At 43.1% G+C, this 23,394-nt stretch overlaps 1 protein-coding gene across 1 annotated transcript in view; it reads right to left on the bottom strand.

Moving 5' to 3' along the window:
• Positions 1–9,690: 9,690 nt before the first annotated feature.
• The window catches only part of SDC2 (syndecan 2), a 122,160-nt gene continuing 108,456 nt past the window's right edge, over positions 9,691–23,394 (bottom strand). The window contains exons 3-5 of the mRNA XM_059994939.1: positions 18,298–18,434; positions 13,602–13,737; positions 9,691–12,453 (exon numbers count right to left, since the gene is read on the bottom strand). Of these exons, the coding sequence (XP_059850922.1) occupies positions 12,290–12,453; positions 13,602–13,737; positions 18,298–18,434 (437 nt within the window). The 3' untranslated portion in view covers positions 9,691–12,289. The remainder of the gene's footprint in view (positions 12,454–13,601; positions 13,738–18,297; positions 18,435–23,394) is intronic.

The raw sequence follows: 23,394 nt of genomic DNA, 5'->3' as shown, positions 1-23,394 counted from the left end.
CCTGGTCCGGGAAGATTCCACATGCCGCGGAGCTACTAAGCCCGTGCACCACAACTACTGAGCCTGCGCTCTAGAGTCCGCACGCCACAGCCACTGAAGCCCTCCAGCCAGAGCCCGTGAGCCACAACTACTGAAGCCCACATGCCTAGAGCCCATGCTCCACAACAAGAGAAGCCACCGCAATGACAAGCCCATGCACCACAAGGAAGAGTAGCCCCCTCTCGCTGCAACTAGAGAAAGCCCTCACGCAGCAACGAAGGCCCAACGCAACCAAAAATAAATAAATAAATTTATTTTTAAAAAAGAAAAAAGTAATAAGATAATGAGATATTTCGCTAGTCTTAAAGTGCTTCCCCATTAGATACTGACTAATTACAAAGAGAAAGATGCCTGGGTGGCAGACACTACATTAATGGTTATTGTTAACAGCATCAGTAATGGGACAAATGTAAATCTTAGGACACCTGATGGGATGTAGTGAGAAGAATGCAACATCAGTTCTGTGATATTTCTGCCAAAGATGCATAGCCTGAATCTAATCATGAAGACACACCAGACAAATCTAAATGGAGGGACATTATACAAAATAACTAGCCTCCAATCTCCACCAAGGTCAAGGTCATGAAAGTCAAGGAAAGATTGAAAAATGTTCCATATCAAAGGAGACTAAAGAGATGCGACACCCAAACTCCACACGTTATTCCAGACTGAATCCTTCATCTGAAAGGCTTTTTACTGGGGTAATGAAAGAAACTTGAAGGAGGTCTGACGATTAGATGGTAGTGATGGATCAATGTTAATTTCCTGATTTGATGGGGGTATTGTGGTTATGTAGGAGAATGTCTTTTGTAGGAAATATACACGTAAGTGTCTGGATGTGATGGGGCATCATGTCAGCAACTCACTCTCACATACTTCAGAAAAAAAATACAAATTATTTGTACTGTAACTTTTCTGTAAATTTACGATTGTTTCCAAATTAAAAAAAAAAAAGGTCAAGGATGCAGGACAACTGGCCCAGTCTCTTCAAAGAATCTGTGTCATGAAAACAGGGATAGATTAAAAGAGGCTTATGGGACATGACGAGCAGATGCAAACACGGTCTTGGATGAGATTCAAATTTGGATAAATAGCAACAAAGCACATTTTGGAGATGATTAGGCAATGTAAATATGGTTTATTATTAGATGAGATGAAATGTGTTGAAATGGAAAAATGGACATCATCGACCAGAAAAGAAAAAAAAAGCAGGTAATAGAACAGCGGTAAGCATCATGTGATCTGATTTTGCGGAAAAAAGAGAAATACAAGTAAAGTTCTAGAAGGATAAGTACTAACCTTAGTACTAGTACTCATTGAGCGGCGGGAATACGTTTTTATTCTCTTATTTTTGCTTGTCTTTATTTTCTAATATACGACAGCGTCTATGCCCTTTTTCTGTGGTAGTAAAAGATAATTTTTAAGCAAAATTTAAATAACAGAATTGGGGGAAAGCATCAATGGGGTCAGTGTATACAACTTTGAATAACCCACATTTTTATCCTCTGGGACGTGTTAATGTTACAGAAGACGTTTGGACAAAGTCCCTGAAGTATCTCCTTGTCTCTGGCATAGGGTCATCACCTCGGCTGCATGTAGCTGAGAGGTGCCTAAGGGTGTGTCTGGCTGTACCAGTCCATTTTAATATCATATAGAAACATTTCAGTTATCTCACCTGTAAAACTGGAACTAACACCCCGCCACAGAAGGTTACTGGGAGTACTAAATGAGTTAATACATTTGTAAAGTGTTAAATAAACTATTAATAGATACCAATAGCACCTCATTTATACAACTACAAAATTTGTGATCATCTCATTTTTTTGTTTCATAGAGAGAATAAAAGGAAACAGATATAGCCTCCCAGTTCAGATCGGAACATGGCATTTATTTTAATTCATGAGCTCTTATATTTTACCTTCTGTATGCTAGGCACTATTCTAAGGGCTTTACAGAGAATACTTTTTTTTTTTTTGCGGTACGCGGCCCTCTCACTGCTGTGGCCTCTCCCGTTGCGGAGCACAGGCTCCAGACGCGCAGGCTCAGCGGCCATGGCTCAGGGACCCAGCCGCTCCGCGGCATGTGGGATCTTCCCGGACCGGGGCACGAACCCGTGTCCCCTGCATCGGCAGGCGGACTCTCAACCACTGCGCCACCAGGGAAGCCCCTAGATAGACCAAACTTTTTTAACAACATGGCTGATTCAGAACAATTATGGCCTCAAGACCAGTGTCCCGCTGGGCAAAGGATAGTGAACAGGTTTTATCTCCCAACTCAATTCCAATCAATGACCGTGGCTGCACAGAACTCAGACCACTGTCTGGAGAAGAATTCTGAGATTGGCCTTAGCAGGAAAGGATGCCAGTGTCAATTAATGATGTCTTCCATGAATGGAGAAGCAGGAAGAGAGGCCCCAAAGCCAGGCATTTGCCATCTCTGCTCCAGACCCTTTTATACCCTGACACTAAGCTGTAAGGTAAGGCCTGTGACCCTGTCTCTGGAGATGTCTCAATCTAGAGGCCAGAGGAATCCAGGGAGTGGAAGAAAGGGACAGGACAGGGATTCTGAGAGCAGAAACTGCTCGAGGCTTCCATTGACAGCGTGGGGGGCCTGGTGAAACTAGTGGCTGAGACTTCTCTGATGGGGTGACAACAGCTGTTCAGAATTATGGGTAACTTGCAAGTTGAAAATCTGTGTGTCAACCACGCCAGCCTAGCCCTTCCTCACACTCACAAACGTCACCCCAGTGATCCACACACCAGCAAGCCCAAGGGAGGCAAGTCTTTGTCTACTCTCGTGGCATTTCAAGAAGTTGTCAGATGGTTAAAGGATTCATTCCAGGTCATACAGTGAGATCAGTCATGAGTTATATATAAAAGCCATGTCAGAGTAGGATGAAAATGAGTACATAGAACCCAGCAAGATGATCCCACAAACCACCAGCTTACGTACAGGGCTGTTAAACTAGGGTTTGGGATGGGTGGACCCTTGCTCACACTGCTGAGGTTTGCAGAGAGGGACATTAGAATGTGAAATAGACTTTGCATGTGGTTTGCTGAGGATTATTTCTCAAGATAGACTAGAAAAAGTTAATTATATAAAGCTAAAAGTGAGTCCCAGGCTAGGTTGCGTTTGAGAGAGTACTGTAGCCCAGCAGGCCCCCAAAATGTCACGTCAGCTTTCAAAGGCATTTCACAGTTGCCGCGACAGCACCGTTGGGATAAAGCCAAGCAGCCTTAGAAGCAGCCCAGTCCCTTAGACACAGACGACAGCGCCAAGAACAAAATACAAAAGGGCTGTGGCATCTGGGTACTACAGCTGCCAAATCATATCGGTTCACCGTGCCACAGTCATCCTCAGAACACTTCCCAGTGAGAGGCCCAGTGGCCCAGCAAGCTACACAATCGCCCGTGATCCAGGCAAGCCGTGGCTTCCAGTTCTCCAGCTTCTGCCAAGATGGCCAGGGAGACCTGATTAAGCAAGTCAGTAGGATGATTTCTTGTTCATAAAATGGACACTCCACTCCTAGCGTGTGTGTGTGTGTGTGTGTGTGAGAGAGAGAGAGAGACAGACAGACAGACAGACAAAGAGACAAGGAGAGACAGAGAGTGCACTAGAAGGCAATGATAAAATGAACAAAAAAATGTTTTAGGGAATTCCCTGGCCGTCCAGTGGTTGGGACTCCATGCCAAGGGGGCAGGTTCAATTGATTCCTGGTCCGGGAACTAATGTCCTACAAGCCACACGGCCAAAAACAAACAAACAAACAAACAAATAAATACAGTGTTTTACAAATTGTCCAGAAGATAGGGTTAACATGATTAAATAAACTAAAAAGAGGAGTGGGGAGAAAAAGAAGATGCTGGCCATCTCCTTATGCCTTCTCCCAGTACAGCAGGAAACTGACACAGGGACTGAAATCCCTCCCTGAAGGAAGGAAAGTCATGCCTTCCTCTGCTGGGGAGGTAAAAGAAAGCAAAGCAAACCTCAGAAAAGTTAGCCAAGCCAGGCAGAACCTTCTCTCCCACCTGCACATCTGCCTTGGGCTTTTCTTTTTTTCAGATTGTTGCAAGAAAACAGATGGCTGTAGAGGCCTGAATTTTAAATTTATGAATGGAAATTTGAACAGATGTTAGCCATCAAGATGGCATATAAGAATTTTTTTTCATACCGTGTTTACAGCCCAGCCTCCTTCACATAAATGGGAGAGGGGGTCATAAAAAGGGTAGTTTTTGATCTCAGGACAGCATAGATCCGGCTTGGTGATAATATGGTACAATAATGGAAATATTGAGAGAAGAAAGCAAGAAAACACTAATCAGCTCCCTGTATAAATGCTAAATATTTATCTACAAGATGATAAAATATATCTGCAAGAAAACCGTTAACCCACCAAGAGCACATCCTGTGTTTTAAGTGGGTGATGGTCAAACCCAGGGTCTTAACAAATATCTGTGAATACCTAGTTGCTTGGATTCTGTTTAGATTTTTGATGTGATATAGATTCCTTGGTTTGCTTTGCTTTGGCTGAATGTCCCAGACATATGGGGCCTTAGTAAATTTCAGGGAGGAACGAGTAAGAGCTAGTAAGAGATCTGATGATATGGGCATTCGTCCATCATCCAATGCTAGGAACTGGGCTAGGTGCTTAGGGTGGGTGGGAAGCCGCACAATGAATCAAACCTGATCTAGGCCCCCACCACGGAGAGCTGAAGGAAAAAGCAGGTATGTAACACAAGGCTGGAACGAGGTATATGTTGAAGGTTATGGGGGTGAAAAGAAAGGAGTGGGGTTGATTGGGGAATGGATCATGACGGTGGTTCCTGATATCCTAAGAAGGGAAGAGTCAGGAGCTTGTGGCCATCTGGGAGAAGAGTATCACCCAGGCTTTGTTAGCAATTTCTGTTGACTACACCTTCAGAACATGGGGTGGCCATAAAGTCTGGGAGCATGAATCATATAATGTGATCAGGTGTTATAATATAATGTCAATAAACCATTTATTATGTATTCACTTAGATTTCCAGACTTTGCAGCCAGTTTGGCTCTCCAGTATACATCACTTCTCACCACTGCCATCCACCCTGGTTCTCTCTCTCCTGGAGGACTGCAACAGCCTCCCTAGTCTCCCTGCTTGTGTTTTTGCCTACATCCATCACCCACAGCCAATCTATTCTTGACACAATAATCAAAGCAATCCTTTGGAAGCAGTGGTTCTCAAAGTGGGGTCCTTGCTGGGAAAGTTGTTGAAAATACAAATTCTTGGGTTCTCTTCACCTATAGAATCAGAAACTCTGGAGGTAGTGTCCAGAAATCTGTGTTTTAACCAGTGCTCCTGGTGATTCTGATGCGTGTTAAGGTTTGAAAGCGAACTGTAAGCATAGGTGAGTTAATGTCACTCTTTGGATCAAAATCCTGCAACTCTCCAAGGCCATTACAAAGCTACAGGGCCATCCATATACCATCTGGCCTGTGGACCTTTCACTGACTGCCCATCACTCTAGTCTCTAGCTCACTTGCTCCTTGGCTATACTCAAGGTCTTGGCATTTACTGTTCCTTTGGCCTGGAATGTTGCCCATTCCTCAGGCCTCCTACCCCACCTATCATGGCTCAAACCCTCCTCACCTTCACCCCCCTCAAATGTCACTTTCTTGTTGATACATTACATATTCATGGTCTGTCTCTTCCCACTAGAATGTAAGTTACTTGAGAGCCAGGATGTTGTTTTGTTGACTCCTGTGTTCGCAGAGCTTGAACTGTGTACCTCGTACATAGTGAGTGCCCAGGAAACAGCTGGTGAATGAATGAATAAGTGATCCTGTATTGAGGTCCTACCAGATGCCAGATATTGCTCTAGGTACAGCACCTCATTGAATGTGCCTCACTGAATTCCCACAAGGCATACGGTGTATGTTATCATCTTTATTTTACACAGGAAAAAGTGAACTAAATGCGAAAAAGAAGAGTAACAGACACTAAAAAATTAAAAAAGGAAAGGACTGAGATACAAGGTTATCAGAAAAGGAAACTTTTCATAATCCCCAAGTTCTGGGTCTGACATGGAGCCAGATCCATCTACATTTTGTACCAACTTTACTGTTTTTCCTTGAAATTGGTCTGGGCAGAGGACATGCCAGCTTACTCTGGTATTTACCTAAGCAGCATGTAATTAAAGAGGCAAAATCCTGCTTTCAATGATCCCAGGACAAGGCTACAAGTAGGAGAACTGCTGTTTTGTTTGCTGACCTATTCCCATTGGAAACACAGATGACAGAGATATTTCCTGAATATTCAAATAGTTCTTACTCTTCCAATTACTTCTTTCAGTTTTAAAAACAGTTCGTAGTGTATGTTGTTAACGACCTGGTAGAAGTGGATACTTGAACATGCTTATTAATGTGCTCGAAAATGAGCTCTCTATCAAGCCTCGTGGGGATTTGTTTTTCCCCTGGCCATTAAAAATTGTGTTCTCTGCCAGCCATCTGCCGAAACGAAAATCCAGTCTTGTGACCAGCGCTAAAGAGTGAATCTGGTAGTGGTTCATCTACAAAGAAAGACTGCGAGCGGCCGACCCAGGGCCATGGTCCTTCTCTCTCTGTGCACATCTCCAGATGATCTCATTTAGTCCCATGGCTTTTAACACCATCTACATGCTGTTCGCTCCTGTGTCATCAGTCAGGGTCCAGGAAGGAAAATAGAACCCATGCCGGGTAACACAATGGAAGGAATTTATCCAGGGAATTAGTTCCAAAGATGTTGGAAAAGCCGTGTGGGTAAACCGGGGAGGGTGAGATAACCCAGAGTAGAGCAACAGCGGGAAGCTGTGACCCTCCCTGAGGCTGGAGAGACAAAAGGGCCACGGGGGTGTTTATGAGAGTTTAGGAAGAGTGGGAGCAGGGAACTTGGAGGAGAGTCAGACCAGTGGGATCTCAAACCATAGAGGAGACTCATTAATGCTACAGATGCTGCCCAAAGCAGGGAGAGGGGAAAGAACGCTGGCTTTTCCATTCCTCCTGACCTTTAGTGTTCTGCCAGTACCTTCCATTGGCCAGATTTTCCCAGGAGCCAGCTGGCAGGGAAGTTTGGGAAATGTAGTTTGCATGGGTCGCCCCCACTTCAATACAGAGCAGAGCAGGGAAGAGAGGGAAATGAATCAGAGTGCCAACAGGCAACGATGGACACTGTTCCCAAATTAACATCTCCAGCTCAGACCCCTTCCCTGAGCTGCAGATTCTTACATTCAGTTGTTCACCTGACACCTCCACTTGGGTGTCTAATAGTTCTAACTTAACAAGGTTCGAAAGGAACTTGTTTTACCAGCCAACTCCCCACGATATTCTCCTTCTCAGAATGTGGATCACCCAGCTCAGCCAGAAATATGGGTGATCTTTGATTCCCTTCTTTCCTTACTCCCTATTCCTTCCAACCTTTTAGCAAGACCCACTGATTCCGTCTCCCAAACAGTACCTCTCCAGTCTTCTGAGCCTTCACTGTTACCACCTTAGGCCAAACCACCATCATTGCTCTGACAGGGAACAAGAATGACATCCTAACTGGCCATGGTACTCTACTCCCTACCCCGTCTCCTTCCAACGCACCGTCCGGGGGTCAGTTCCTGAAGGCCTGGGGGGCAAGTGTAAGGAGTCAGGACTTTATTCTAAGTGCTCTAGGAGCCACTGAAGGGAGTGACATAAATAATTTATACCATAAAGAGATCAGCTTAGCTTCTTTGTGGGAAATAAAATGTAAGGGCCGAAAAGCGGAAGGAAGACTGATTCGGAGGCAGTCACACTTCTCAGCCCGTTTACCCCAGCTCTCCCACACCTACTCACTTGCTTGGAAGCCACTCCCCTTCTCCCTGTGCCTGCAACATGCCAAGCCCCTTACCTCCTTAAGGCTGTCCACAGCCTGGAACGCTTGTCTTGATGTTAGCACAGCCGGCTCCACGTCATTCAGTCCCCACCCGCTCAGAGAACTTTCCTGACTAGGCGGTAGTAATTACAGCTCTTCGCAAACGTCCCATCCCGCTCCATAGCGGCACAAAGTAGGATTGCAATTCTCTGCACCTGGGCGGTTAGTTGTAGCCACGTGACTTGCTCTGGCCAATGAAACGTGGGCGGAAGCGATATACGGCACCACTGGGTGGAAGCCTACGAGCCACTGTGTGTTGCCACGATTTTTCTTCGGCCACGAGATTGGCAGCGTACCAGATAATGGCTCCTCCACCGGCCTGAGACCCAGACTTAGAATGATGATCGTTCAGGGCAGAATTCTCCGCCAACCTACGGACACGTGAAATGAGCAAGAAATCAATCTTCCCTGTTTTAAGTTGCTGAGGCTTTGAGATGGTGACTGCAGCATACCTAGCCCATCTGGGCTGAAAGAGTCCCTCAGTCCCTTACATCAGCCTGCTTCAGGGCCATCGTGGAAATACCACCAAGTGATCGTTTCTACTTGCTGGTTTTATTCATTAATTTTGTTTCCCCTCTGCACCCCTCTCCAAACCCCACGAGAGCAGGATCTCTGTTTACCTAGCTTCTAGAAGAGAGCCCAGGACAAGTCACTAGGCAAGTATCTGTTGATTAAACCTCCGGTGCCTTGCACCCAGCATCTGTGCCTTATGTGTTAGTTGCCAAGGCAACTGGAATGAATGGGTCTTGCACCCAGCACATCTGGAGCATCAAGGCCTAAAGCTTCACTCTGCTATTTACCCGTTAGGACAGTTGCTTGGGTTACACCCTTCTCAATTCACAGGAAACCAAGTTTCCCAAAGTCACCATGATTCCTTAGTCAGAAAAAGCTCTGCTAAAGACCGCGTGCAGCAGATAAGCGAAAAGGAATGAAATCTTGGAACCATAAATCATGAGAGTGAAGCCGCCCAGAGTTAGGAGACAGAGTGGAACAAAATTCACTTTGATACTATTTTACCAATGTTACTTGGCAGACAGTTGTCCTATCTTTTTTACAGTTTTCTATGCCAGCTAAATCTAATTCCCCAGAAATGACCACACCTCCAATTTCACTCTGGTCATAAAATACTGGCATTGAAGAAAACCTTAGTGATTACTTAATTCAGACAACTCCATGTATCAGCTGGCTTGATTCCCCTTATCTGGAAACCTCTTAGGGTCTCACTATTTTCTGCCAGAGGCTTAGAACGTAAAATTCAAGTTAGAGATTGTTTTGTTTAACGTCATTGCCTTTTTAAACCAAATAGATTTTAAAACATTTTTTTTCTAGCATTCCATTATATGATTATAATAGAGCTGTAAAGAAGATCCTGATGATAAAATTAACCCTGCAATAGTTTTAGGTTTTATATTTTTGCTCCTCACTTAAAATTTTTCCTTCAGGTTTCAAAATGTCTGAGATATTGAAGAAATACACTCTTAAAAACTACGAAGTTATCACCGCATCTGTTCTTTCAGGAACTAGCACCCTTTGGTTCTTTAGGGCAGCCAGAAATTAATTATGTTCTACTTATTTAGCTTAGTCTCTTAGACCCTAGACAAACGGGCTACATCCTCAGTAAGCAAGTGCATTTTGTCTAACTTGCCAAAAAAAGAGAGCAAATATCAATTCACTAAACATTTGATCTGAAACTATCAACTTTTAATGTTAATAGATGGCAACTTCTGCAATCTTGTCCAGACGAAATTCAATGTTATTAACCAGGTCCTAATCCGGAAGTTCAGGTACTAGGCACTTGCAGGTGAAACTTTTTAAAAAAATGAGCTCATACCATTTCCCCCACATGCTGAAAATGGGACAGTTTGAATATTGCAGGTCTCTCAAACAAAGCCATATTCATTCACATGCAGGAAGTCATTTAGATGTGGTTAAGGAAACAGGAAATTTTCGCATTGGCTTTAATATTTCTATTTTACCAAAATTTTCCTGAACTTGGTAATCATCACTAACACTTCTTATAGTACTATTTACTGCATCTTAAAAATAAAATAACTAAGCAGAAAATGTACAGTTGAAGAAAACTGGATGTCAGTCTATACAATGATTTCTTACTTTCAGCACGACAGACTTTATTTTGGCACTTTAACAAATATTTTGCTTTACAGCAGTGACAAAATATTTGCCAGAAATCTCCTTTTCCTGGCATGGATATTCCAAGCAGTTGTTATTCTACGAACTGAATTTCGCTATGCTTTGCACAGTTAGAGGTATACCCACTACATTCTTAACCTCCGTAACCGAGGGACTTTGTGCAGTTGAAGGTGCTATCACTTCCTTTTAATCACTTCAAAGTGGACTGATTGTGCAAGTGACTGGACAGGAATTTGAGAATTAAGGCCATTAAGAATTGACGTAAACACTGTTCCGAGTGCTGCATTAAAAAAAAATTTTTTTTAATGAGTTCTGTGGCAATTCCGGGGAATGTTCTCTAAATGAAGGATTCATACTTCATTAAAAGTAAATTACATGTTGGAAAGGTGGCTGTTTTTGCTGTCTTCCTACTTTGGCCATTCACAGTTTAAAACAAAATTGGTGGCAAAATAGAAAAAGGAAATGTTCAGTTAGAAGGCAGTCCCCAGGCAGGGTACTCTCATATTTCCAGCTCTTCCTCAGGCATCGCTGCTTTCTGGCAATTGCATTCCTAAGCAGGGAGGCCCTCCTTTGAATGCACAGAGCCTCCCTGCCTGACTCTTCTTCCCTACAGTGTGAACTATGGTATTCCATCTATTACCTCTTCGGTTAAGCTTCAGGAGAGATTTGGAGCGGTTTCGAAGGTAAAACAATCTACAGGACTAAACCATAGACACCGATGCCAGGAAAGCCCCCTTTAGTCCTTGGGAATTTATGGTCCTAAGAGTTATTTGCAAGAGCAGGCATTCGTCTCAATATTGCCATCAGCTATCTCCATAAAGGTTGCAAAAGTCACAATTCCCTCTCTGGCGGCCTTTCGATATCTACATTCAAACATACACAGGATGATACATTCAGATTTCCTCTGGCCAGTTCACAAGTGAATCTGGTGACAAACAGCCTCATCACTGAGCTCTTTGGTGTTTGATTTACAGACACTGTGGAACACTCAGAAATCAAACCCACAACATCCTTGAGAGCAGACGGTCGTTAGCAAAGGGGAGGTGTACATTTGACCGAAAATGTACAAAATTTATAACAGTGACATTTTCAATATTAGGCCACATGATTTATTCAGTAGTTTTTATGTTCTCAAATTACAATTTACGTCTATTCGTAAGACTACAAAAGTTACCATTATAATTGTCTGTTCTTATAAAATACCAACTTTTTTTTTTAACTGTTATATATACTCATTAACACCAGTCTGCGAAGAGTTACATAGAATCATAGGCACTTCAAAGGCTTAAAAAGATGTTTACAACTTAAATGCATTTTTAAGAACAAAAACTGATTTTTTTCCTTAAGTCCCTACTCGTACCTTCAAATTGCAAGAAATTAACAAATACAGTGGCCAAAGGAATCTGCAGCAACTTCTCAAAATACTGTTATCATCTTTGGGTTTGCTGAGGCTTGTCAGTAACTCAAATCCTCCCAAAAGAAGATCTGATTAGACAGACATGACTAAACAGTTTTGCGGTGATAATCCAATTTTACACATTAATTTGCTGTTGCAAATCTGCCTGAAGCTACAGGTAATGAAAAACAAAGCAAGTGTAAAACGGATAGTCCGACACTTAAAAATTTATACAAAGTGGAGGTTAAAGTTGATATATTTGAAAATCACATATACACTAAATTACCATTATCTGAAATATCCAAAGACAAACTGCACCGTAACAGCTACAAAAGGCATAGAGTTTTGTTTCGTTTTCAAGGGGACAAGAGGGGCGAGCAGAGGAGAGGGGAGCAACAGATAAATTAACAAAGTAAGACGAACTTGGTAAGGTCAATCTGAGACATGCAGACTCAAATGAAACAGCTTTCATCTTCAAACCGTAGGGTAAAAACAATCTTTTCATATTTGCACATAAAAGTTTAAACCGATTCCATGAACATTGAGGGTTTTTATAACATAATATTTTGCCACTGCTATTCACAGAACACTGCAGATGTTAACTTTGAATTTTATGTTGTTCTAAAGAAATACATGAAAAGTTTTAAATACAATGGGATTTTATCATTAAAGTGCCAGAATGGCTCTTTAATGAAAAAAAACAAAAAAACAAAGATCTTCATTATTCTATGCAAAAGCTTTATTTTTAAAAGTTCAGTGATCTCATAAATAGAGACACTAAATGGGAGTTTTCACGCATAAAACTCCTTAGTAGGTGCTTTCTGGTAAGCAGCACTGGATGGTTTGCGTTCTCCAAGGTCGTAACTTCCTTCATCCTTCTTTCTCATGCGATACACCAACAGCAGGATAAGGAAAATTGCAAAGAGAAAGCCGATAACCCCGCCAGCAATGACAGCTGAAACACACCAGAAGGAAGATTACTCTTAGAAGAGATTCAAGGGTGGCAGAAATTAGCTTTGTCAAGCCCAATCTATCTACACTTTCCTAAAAAGCTTAATTTAAAAACCCCAAAACTGGATTCAATGCAGCAACCAGGTAATTATGCAAGTCTGACATTCCTCAGGAGGTATAATACTTTCTTTGATTAATATTAATAATATCCCCCAAAAGCCTCAATAAGAAATATCTGGCTGTGACCTCAACTAATTCCATACTTTAAAATTCTTGAATCTTTTCGATATTCACATTCTGTAGTCTAATCTTCTAATTGCTTTTTTCAATGAAAACACAAAACATGATATAATCGACTTAAATTCTGTAAAGGAAAATAAATATGAAAAAAGCATGCAAATTTCCTTTCTAGTCTTGGATTTGGGACTATCCTCTTTCAGGGATCAAGTGTTGTACAGACATAGAGAACAGATTTGTGGTTGCCAAGGGGGGCGGGGAGTCGGGGGCGGGGGATGGACTGGGAGTTTCGGATTAGCAGGTGCGAACTATTATATACACGTATAACTGAATCGCTTTGCTGTACACCAGAAACTAACACAGCATTGTAAACGTAAATGTATACTTTAATAAGATAAAAATTTTTAAAAGGATTAAGTGTTCTAAAATCTTGCACATCTTCCCCTTTAAAATCAAATGTTAATACTTTCATCAGTAAGTTACGATTAGAGACAACATCCTTTAATACCTTGGGCTTTAATACCTTGGGCCCTCTCCATAAAGAACCTTTCCTTCTCTTAAATTTGTTTTGAAATCAGGATGATGAATGACTTGGATCAAGACTGATTGATTTTCATATTCTGCCACCCCCGACGCCCCATTGTTCCGGACCCACTCAGGCCTTAACTTTCTTCTTCTTGCCTCTCCGCACCCCGCCCAAAAGGCTGGCCGAGGGGGTAGGCTGAGGGAGCTGACAGAAAATAAAGACAACTTTTGCCTAACTCTTGCCTCTCCCTCTGGAATGAGACAGGTGCTCAACATGGTTTTCAGCACTAAGGTAACATCCAGCAAGCTTTGCCGATACCTCTGAATATCACTTAGGCAAACACAGGCCTATTTAAGGACCTGCCACCTGATCCCCACTGGGCTACTCACCTGCCAGGACTTCTGTTCGTTTAAACAGATTGTCTGAGTGCTTCTCAGTGTACACATTTGTAGCCTCTTCAGCTGGGTCCATTTTCCTTTCTGAGTCAGAGAGGTGAACTTTTTCCTTATCAATTTCTTCAGGTGACTGGGGAAAGAGAAAAAGATTATGAAGATTTTCTTTTAATGGGCTGGAAAGAAGAAATAGTAGATGAGCACATTCCCAAGTTCGTTCTTTGCAAACACTGAGTTTAGGAAAGAATTGCAATAATCGCTTTGTGTGGTGTGCAGACAGTGGGTGAGTCCTATGGTGGACCCACGTTGTTCATGGTTTTGTATAACACCCATCACATGTATAGGCAAAATGGATAGTTAGTGAGTTCATAATCATCCTAATGACACGGTTAGGTTGTTTTAGTCGACATTTCGTAAGATCTCTTTCTCATCACCCTTCTGACTTTAGGCCACCATCCCCCTCTGGCTGCTCCAACCCAACAGCACTGCCCCAATTCTCCTCACTCCTTTATCATCTTTTTGCCACACAGGGCACTGTGATGACAGCTTCCTTGTTGGCACTCTCTCCAAGTGTTCTCCCAGGGCTCTGCCTGCTACCGCTCCGTGGGGAGCAGCCCCCAGGCTTCATCTGTAATGCTCCCCTCTTTTTATTCACTCTTACAACACCTTCACCAAACCCTGGATTACAAAGAGCTTCAGGGGGCCTGGGTTCTGCAAGTAGCTCCTATGTGGTCCTGATCAAGTCCTACCACTTTCCTGGACTTCATTTTCTATATCTGTCCAATGAATGGCACTCTCAGGTCCCTGAGTATCCTGCAAGTCTAAAGTACACTCTTCTCATAGAAAGCCCATCGCTGTTCGGATACCTGGTAGAAGGACAGACAACTTGACAGATGAGAGAATGAATTATCTGGGTTCTAATCTAGGAGCCTTTTCACTACGCGTTAGCAGTCAGGGAAGGGTTAGGAAAGGGAAGAGAAAAATAGGTTAATACTCAGGTTTGTGACTAGGGAAAGAGGAAAGCAAGTTCTGGTGGCGAATGAGGGGAGAATAAGTAGCGATTGTGATATCAGAGACTGAATTTAACTCATCCGTATCATCTTTGTCCCATTATTATGACAGATCACATGAGTCCCCTCAGGTTTTTTCAGTCCCTAAAATCATTTGAGAGAGTTGACATTCCCTCTGACTCAGCTTCTGATCCAGTAGCCAGGAAGGAGCTTGCATTTTCAGGGGCTCTGCGGGTGTGGGAACAGGAGGTCTCCACAGAACTGGGGCCACCACGGACTCACAGGAATGGTCCACCAGTGTACAAACTTCCAGGTGCTCTGGCTGGAACATTCGCTCTTTAAATTTAAAAGTTTTATTGTAGGAAAGTAAGAGCTTGACTAATAAGAATTCTTCCAATAGTATAGAACTAACCTGAAATACCTTAACTCCTGTATAGATGTACAAAGTGAAAGTACGAAAAGGCAGCAGAGATAATTACATTAAGCCAATTAAAGATCTGTCACATCCGTGTCTGGTTGTTTGGATGCCATGGAAATGTGACGGAAGTAAAGACGACGAGCAATGCTCTGCTTGAACAAACAACTGTGTTCTTTGTATTCGGTCACATAAATTTATAACAAACTAGACAGAATATCTATAACAGTGACATTAATGCCACAGTGGTGCCCATTCAAAAGCAAAGTCTACTTTAATGGTATCATAGAGGCAACGTTTAATTTAGCTGTGCCATGTAACGACAAAATAGAAGATTTAATCACCAGTATTAATATTATTCATTATCAGTATTATCATGATAAGTACCTTGAAAAGTGTTTGACACAATGAGTAGCACTCAGTAAATCTCCCACAAATGGATGAATTTTTTTTTTTTTTTTGCGGTACGTGGGCCTCTCGCTGTTGTGGCCTCTCCCACTGCGGAGCACAGGCTCCGGACGCGCAGGCTCAGCGGCCATGGCTCACGGGCCCAGCCACTCCGCGGCATGTGGGATCTTCCCGGACCGGGGCATGAACCCATGTCCCCTGCATCGGCAGGCGGACTCTCAACCACTGCGCCACCAGGGAAGCCCAAGGATGAATTTTTATTATTACTACATCGAACACAAATGATACCAGGAATACATTAAAAGATTTGGGGGTCCTTAATTTCTGAGCTCATCTGCCAAACATCTGTCTTCTTTATTTTAATCTGACACAATTACTTCCTTAAAACCAATTCTTAAAAACTTAAACCAATTTTCAATTCATTGTTGTCAACTGACCAGAGAGCTCTATGTCAAACTAGGTTTTGCTTAGGATAAACTCCACCATGAAAAGCCAAAACTGAATTTCTTGTCTCACGCTAGTGAGTCCTAACGGTTCCTAACGGTTCTTGACTTCAAAGGATTCAGTTATGACAAGTGGTCAAATAAACAAAGCCAGATGCATCTTTCAGCAGCCACACTGGATGACCTACCCTCAGCTGCACCTGTTACGTTTCATCGCCCCTCTTCTCCCTTCTTCCTTTCACTCACTGAACCGAATCCATTTCTGGAGCAGCTACCGTGCACAGAGCCAGGTGTGTCTGCCTCAGTGCTCAGAGCTTCTCCCTCCTTTCCTATTGCCTGGCCTGTGAAGTCAGTGTACTGCTAACGGCAACGAGCCCTTCTCCATCCGACAAACAGCACTCCAGTCTGGAGAGGCCTGACCTGACTGCTCCACATCTACAGAAACCCATCCAGCCTGTCCCTCACCACCCTGTGCCCAGGCACCGGGAGGACGGTGGGCGAGGGGAAGAACAACTGCACTCTGGGAAGGGGAGGAGCGTCAATGGGCAGGAAGCCTGCGTGCGTTCCGGCCTGCAGAGGGGTGCTCCTTACTCGGGAGAAGGCCCGTCCCTACCTTCGTGACACAGCCTTCCACAGCCCTTCTGCTGCTAAAGCTTAGCTGCACCTCGTTTCTAACCAGCAGACGGGTGAGCTCCAAGAGGGGGCACTTGTGTTTCCAAGTTCTCATAAGCAGCGTGCTACCCCCAGGCCGCCTGCAAAGCCTCCTGCTGCTGTCACTCCACAGGCTCACCTGGTCAACTGCCTCGGTCTCTCCTGCTCTAACCAAATTCAATGAAGGCTTACAAAATGCTCACTGGCTCTCAGGTGCCATGCCGCATGCCCTCACATTCAACCTTCTCAAGGATCCATCAGGAATGTGCTCAGAGAAGCTAAGAAACTTGACCAGACCTAGGATTTGAAACCTAGGCCTTCTTCAGACTTTAACTTGCATTTTCCAACTTAAACAGCTTACCTAGTAGTGGGTCGTCAGCTAGTTGCAGCGGCACGCTACTAAGGCCAAAATCATTGGTGTCACAGTTTCCATTAACTAGCAGCTTTGCTCTGTTCTAAGGCCAAAGACCTTATTTCTTAGTAAGTCAGCTCTCAGAATGAATATAGGGATGTACCCGCATTCATCATTAGCATTGGAAGACGTCAGGGTTTACATACCACTGAAGGTGGGCCTGAAAAAACTCTGGGAAAACACTTATTGCGACTAGTACCCGGAGCCTCGTTAGTCCATAACCTGTTTCAGCAGATCTAAAAGTTCACAGTGGTTTTAACTCAGAACACATTCTTTACGAAATAAAAACAAATTTTCTTAGCATAAGGCAAATAAACTGAAAAGGTTTTGCTTCTTAACTGGGCTACGAGTTCCTTAAGAAGGAGTACCCTGTAAAAAAGATTCGTTTATAAGCTACGCCTGGGTGATAAAAGTACTAGGGAGAATTAGCTATCAAGCCATGAACAGACGTGGAAGCCCCGTACATGCATGTTACTAAGTGAGAGAAGCCCATCTGAAAAGGCTACATACTGCATGATTCTGACTATGCAACATTTTGGAAAGGCATAACTATGGAGGCAGGAAAAAGATGAGTGGTTTCTAGGGGCTGGGGCAGGAGGGATGAATATGTAGGGTACAGAGCATTGTAGGACAGTGAAACTATTCTGTAGGCTACAATAATGGTGGGCACATGCCCATTATATATTTGTCAGAACTGACAGGATGTACATCACTATGAGTGAACCCTAAGATAAAACTCTGGACCCTGGGAGACTATGACCTGTCAGTGTAGGTTCATCAGTTGTAAGAAGTGTACTCCTCTGGCACCGGATGTTGATGGGAGGAGGCTGTGCATGTGTGGGAGTCTATGGGAACTCTCCGTACTTCCCACTCAATTTCCTGTGAACCTAAACCTGCTCTGAAAAATAAAGTCTATCTAACAGCAACAACAAAAAAAGCAGTAGGTGGGCAAATGTCAAAACGATCATAAAGAGTAAGGGAGAGCCATTTACGATACAATGAAAAGACCATTTGTCCTTACACAGTTTTAAAGGGCACCTCTCAAAAGGCAGTCTGGGGCTTCCCTGGTGGCGCAGTGGTTGAGAGTCCGCCTGCCAATGCAGGGGACACAGGTTCGTGCCCCGGTCCGGAAAGATCCCACATGCTGCGGAGCGGCTGGGCCCGTGAGCCATGGCCACTGAGCCTGAGCATCCGGAGCCTGTGCTCCGCAACGAGAGAGGCCACAGCGGTGAAAGGCCCGCGTACCACCAAAAAAAAAACCAAACAAACGAACAAAAAAAGGCACAGTCTGTACAATTTTTTAAAAAATGCACATTTACAATAACCTGAGAATGCAATGGAAAACAAAACACACCTTTGTCTGAGCGGGGATCTTATTCTGTATCTTGTTCAGAGTCGTGGTTTCCACTCTCGGAGCAGCAATAGTGAACGGAATCTTTGGAAGGGGTCGAGATGTGGTCAGCTCTGGACTCTCTCCGTCCTCATCAGCTCCTGGCAAAATAAGCAAAGATGAGCTAAGCACATGAATCAGGACACAGATTTCTACAGTATCAGACAACATTGTCTAAGGTTGACGATGACAGAGCCATGTTCTTTCAAAATACCCGCTCCTCGAGAGCTTAGCACAAACCTTCCTGCAGTCTTCATAGCAGTGAAGAGTGATTTCAAGGTGGATCTGTGGGGAGACTGGCATTTTTTCTATATTATTATTATCCTGAATGCTCTCAAGTAGCCCTTCTTTTACTTCCAGTTCAGTCTGTCCTACTCAAGAGATTTCTTCCCTTCTATGCCGAAAGGTGCTACATTTTCCATTTTAAAACATAACAACAACAAAAAAGGAACACTGACCCTTTATCTGTGTGAGCTGCTGCCCTCTCTCCCCTTTTTACAACCAGATTTTTCTAATGGTGGTGTGCAGACTCACCGGCCTCTTCCCTCACCATCTACTCCACTCTGTGCTCTACTCCCCCTAGTCAGGTATTCCCTGTCACCACACTACTGGTACTGTTTTGTTAAGGTCACCATTCCCCTCCACGTTCCATACCCAGTGGCATTTTCCAGAGTCCTCATCTAATTGAACCTCCTAGCGCCATTGGACGCTTGTCAATTCTCACCTCCTTCTTGATATACTACCTTTGGGTTTCTGTGGCTTTGACTTCCTGGCTTTCTCCCCTCCCCTCTCTGGCTATTTCTAAGTCTCCTTTTCAGGCTCATTCTCTTCTACCTGGACACAAAATATGAAGAGTTCCTTAAGGTTGAGCCCTAGGCTGCTTCTTACTCCACACTTTCTCTCTCACCCAAGGCTTCAATTACCATCTAAAGACAAAGGAAACCTAAGTTGACATCGTTAGCTTCTACCACTCCTCTGAAATGTAGACCTACATATCCACTGGCCTACTTGGCACTTTCACTTGAATGACTCAAAGGTACTATATACATCTCTATCATGTTCAAAATACAACTCACAGAACAGACTTGTGGTTGCCAAGGGACGGGGGGGTTGGGGAGGGAAGGACTGGGAGTTTGGGATTAGCAGATGCAAACTATTATATAGAGAATGGATAAACAACAAAGTCCTACTGTATAGCACAGGGAGCTATATTCAATATCTTGTGATAAACTATTGAAAAGCATATTGAAAAAGAATGTGTGTGTGAGTGTGTATATATCTAATTATACACTGAATCACTTTGCTGTACAGCAGAAATTAACACAACATTGTAAATGTAAAAAAATTAAAAAAAAAATAGAACTCATGATCTCCTTGCCTCTCCCCTCTACAAACCTGGCCTTCTCCCCACATTATCTTGCAGTGAATGGAACCCTCCATTCCTATAAATCACAGCTCTGGCCCCCTCCCCTCCTCCTTACCACCACATTGAATCCATCACCCAGTTCTGTGGATTTTACCTTTTTGTTACGTCTCCACTCTTACACCTTTCTATGGTTCCAGGGCCACCGCCCTCATCCAAACCACTGTAATCTTCCTATCAGTCACTGTACCTACCTTCTTCCTAACAGCTCCCTTTCAGTCCACTGTCCACAAGCTGGCTGTGACCACATCATCCTCCTGTTTAAAGCTATTACAATGGCACTCCACTGATTTCAAGGTGAATATAAAATGCCTCAACCTAGCCTTGTGTGGTCCAGCCCTGGCCTACCTTTCCAGCTTCCTACAGCATCATTTTCCCTGCTGTCCCCTGTGCTCCAGCTGTGGTCCCCAATCTTCAGCCAGAAGCCTTTGCTTAGTTAATTCCTATCTCACCTCCAGACCTCAGCACAAATGTCATTCCTTGGAGAAGGCCTCCCTTCCATATTAGATTAGAGTCTTCGTTAAATGGTTTTCTAACACCACCTTTCTTACCCTAAGACTGCATTTATCAAAAGTTTGTAATGATGCATTTGTTTGTGTAATGATTGACTGAAGTTTCCCCTACAAGACTGAAGCTCTATATGGCCAAGGGATTGTCCGCCAAGTACCTAACAGAGTCCCAACACTTCCAGACTCTGACCCAGGTTTTGTGCAGTAAGGACTGACCACTGACTGCCAGCTGGGCACTATGTTTTTTTGTTTGTTTGTTTTGCTTTTTTATCAGAAGAATTTGAGAATTTCTCACAGTCAAATATAACATTCTTTTTTTTTTAACATCTTTATTGGAGTATAATTGCTTTACAATGGTGTGTTGGTTTCTGCTGTATAACAAAGTGAATCAGCTATACATATACATATATCCCCATATCTCCTCCCTCTTGCATCTCCCTCCCATTCTCTCTATCCCACCCCTCTAGGTGGTCACAAAGCACCGAGCCGATCTCCCTGTGCTATGTGGCTGCTTCCCACTAGCTATCTATTCTACATTTGGTAGTGTATATATGTCCATGCCACTCTCTCACTTCGTCCCAGCTTCCCCTTCCCCCTCCCCGTGTCCTCAAGTCCATCCCCTACCTCTGCATCTTTATTCCTGTCCTGCCCCTAGGCAATCTTGAGAAAGAAACACAGAGATGGAGGAATTAGCCTCCCGGACTTCAGACTATAACATTCTTTTCTTATAACATTCTTTTTAAGCTGACCATGCGTCAAATTTGTAACAACTGAAAAAAAACCTCAAAGTTTGTAACTCGAACTAACCTGCTTCCTCGGACAGGAACAAAGGATGAATAGCCCCCAGTTCCTCACAGAAGCATGTTACAATAACAAGCGGTTCAAAAAGCAAGAGGTGAGATACTGGAAATAGTGCAAAGCTATGAACAAGGCTCATTTTAAAAATATTTTGATATATCGACTGCCTCTGGCACGTACACTCATTATACAGAGAAGAAATGGTGAGGGTCTATTGGAATAAATATTGGATTTGGCATTAAACACACTTAGTACCGATTCTGGCATTTATTATCTCTGTGACCTTGGGCAAATAACGCTTGAGTCAGTTTCTTCACCTGTAAAATGGGGATAACAACAACTAAGTCTCAGAGGTGCAAACATAATATGTATATTTGAAAGCGTTCTGTATACATAAAATGTTACATAAATGTAAGTCAGTAATAATGATGGCTCCAAGTACACTGCTCTTTCATATCAGTCTCCCCGATTTTCCATCAAAGTTTTATACATATGATTGATTTGCTTCTTACAAACAAAATTCAATGAGAAATGAAAAATTTTCAATTAAGGGCTTTCAAGACTCCCTTGGTTCACAAGAGTTACAAATACGAACTGCCAAATTAGGAGTGCAGAGAATTTGTTGTGAGAGAAGAGATTTTGTAAAGTAGAAAATTCCCTCAAGTTGGCGCTTCTTAAATTAGAGACAGGTGAGTCACCCACCTCAGGGGCTCTTCCACTGCATTTATTATCTTTATTAAAAAGATTGACCCTCCTGCCCAAACCAGAAATCTGGGGACCCCCTTTCAGTCCGCTTTGCCTGAGACATCCTAGCCCAGAGCCCAAAGCTCGTTTCCACCTGGGAAACTCCTGCTTACACTTTTACGCCCAGAATCAGTGTCATCCCCTTTCCATCCATCGTGGAACTGTTTCTTTCTCTATGTTTCCACTGTTCACTAAGTCTCTTCTTTTTTAAAAAATAACATTTTCTTCTACTTATAAAAAGAATACATGTTTTTAAAAAATACATTTTTCATAGATGATATTGGGAAACAGAAATACAGGAAGGAATAAATAAAATTATTCCACCACCAGAGAAAGCATCATTAGATTGTATTTACTGAAGTGTTCCTAGCACCTAGAATGGTGTCTGTTCCCCCGTATTATGGGTCATTATTAAATAGTTGTGGAAAGAATTGAATAAATATCTGCATATTATCTCATCTCCTAATGAGTTTTTTTATCTCTTAGATGACTGTTCCACCCTCCAAGGACTCTTGCACTCTCAGAATGTTCCTTTTTCAAAGTATCCTCTTCTTGTTTCAATGTTAAAGAGCCTTATCTCTCCAACCGTAATAAGTTTTTCTGTAAGTTCTCTTCTTACTGTGAGTTTCTGTTCTCTTCCAATTTGGGGGTGTGGGAAGGTCTCCATCTTTCAGAAGTTACAAGTTCTCCTGTAAATGTCTGGGGAGCCTTGGTTGTCTTCTCATATTTAAGAAGGAAAGGCTGAGAAGCTGACTAGAAGTTCTGAGCACACAGGAGAGCGCTGTCAAATGTTAGCATCATCAGTTAGATAGACTTGTGTGTTTTGTTGGAGAAATTGCCAATGCCAGTGTCTTGTAGTTGTTTCCTTTGAGTTGGTCCAATTTCCTGGAGAGGGTAAAGGCCAGCCCGTCAGTGTTCCAGGAACTGACTGGGAGAAGACAACTGGGAATATCTCCGCATTAAATAACTCTTAATCTAAGACCTTGTATTTCCTGTTTTCAGTGTGGTGTCCCTTGTCCCATCTGTGCCTGGTACACTCCCAGTCCAAAGACCCTCTGTTTTATCTTCCCCAGATGATATACCTCCAGTTTTCTCCTGAGGTTGGGAGCATCAGCCCCTTTGCTGCGTTATGGTGGGAAGGAATTAGGGAATATACCTGCATCTTGAACAGACTTTCAACCAATCATCCCGAGTTTAGTACCATTTTCACGCTCCATCTAATGTCATGAATTCTGGGGCCCTATGGGGATTCTACTGTGTAAAGTGGTTGCCTCTTGGCTCTCCCCACCCCCACTACTGGCTAACTCAGCTTTCTCACGTCTGCCAAGTCTGTTACTACTAGCCCATCTGCTTCTCAGCTTTCAAAACATTATGGCCTTTGTCTCCTGTACTGTTTTGTTTGTCCTTGTGAGTTTAGGCCCAATTCCTTTATTGTTGGTTTAGTTGCGTATTGAAAGGTATGTGTGTTCAATCTGCCACCTTTAACCAGAACTCTGCACTTCACTCTTACATTTTTGTTGTATAGCACCTTCTTATGTTATATACCCATGACATGGTATAACAATTATTTTTTTCTCATGTCTACAT

The sequence above is a fragment of the Delphinus delphis genome, chromosome 17 (genome assembly GCF_949987515.2).
Source record: "Delphinus delphis chromosome 17, mDelDel1.2, whole genome shotgun sequence".
Classification (NCBI taxonomy): domain Eukaryota; kingdom Metazoa; phylum Chordata; class Mammalia; order Artiodactyla; family Delphinidae; genus Delphinus; species Delphinus delphis.
Note: the sequence above shows the minus strand (reverse complement) of the source record. Positions and strands in the feature narration are given on the sequence as shown.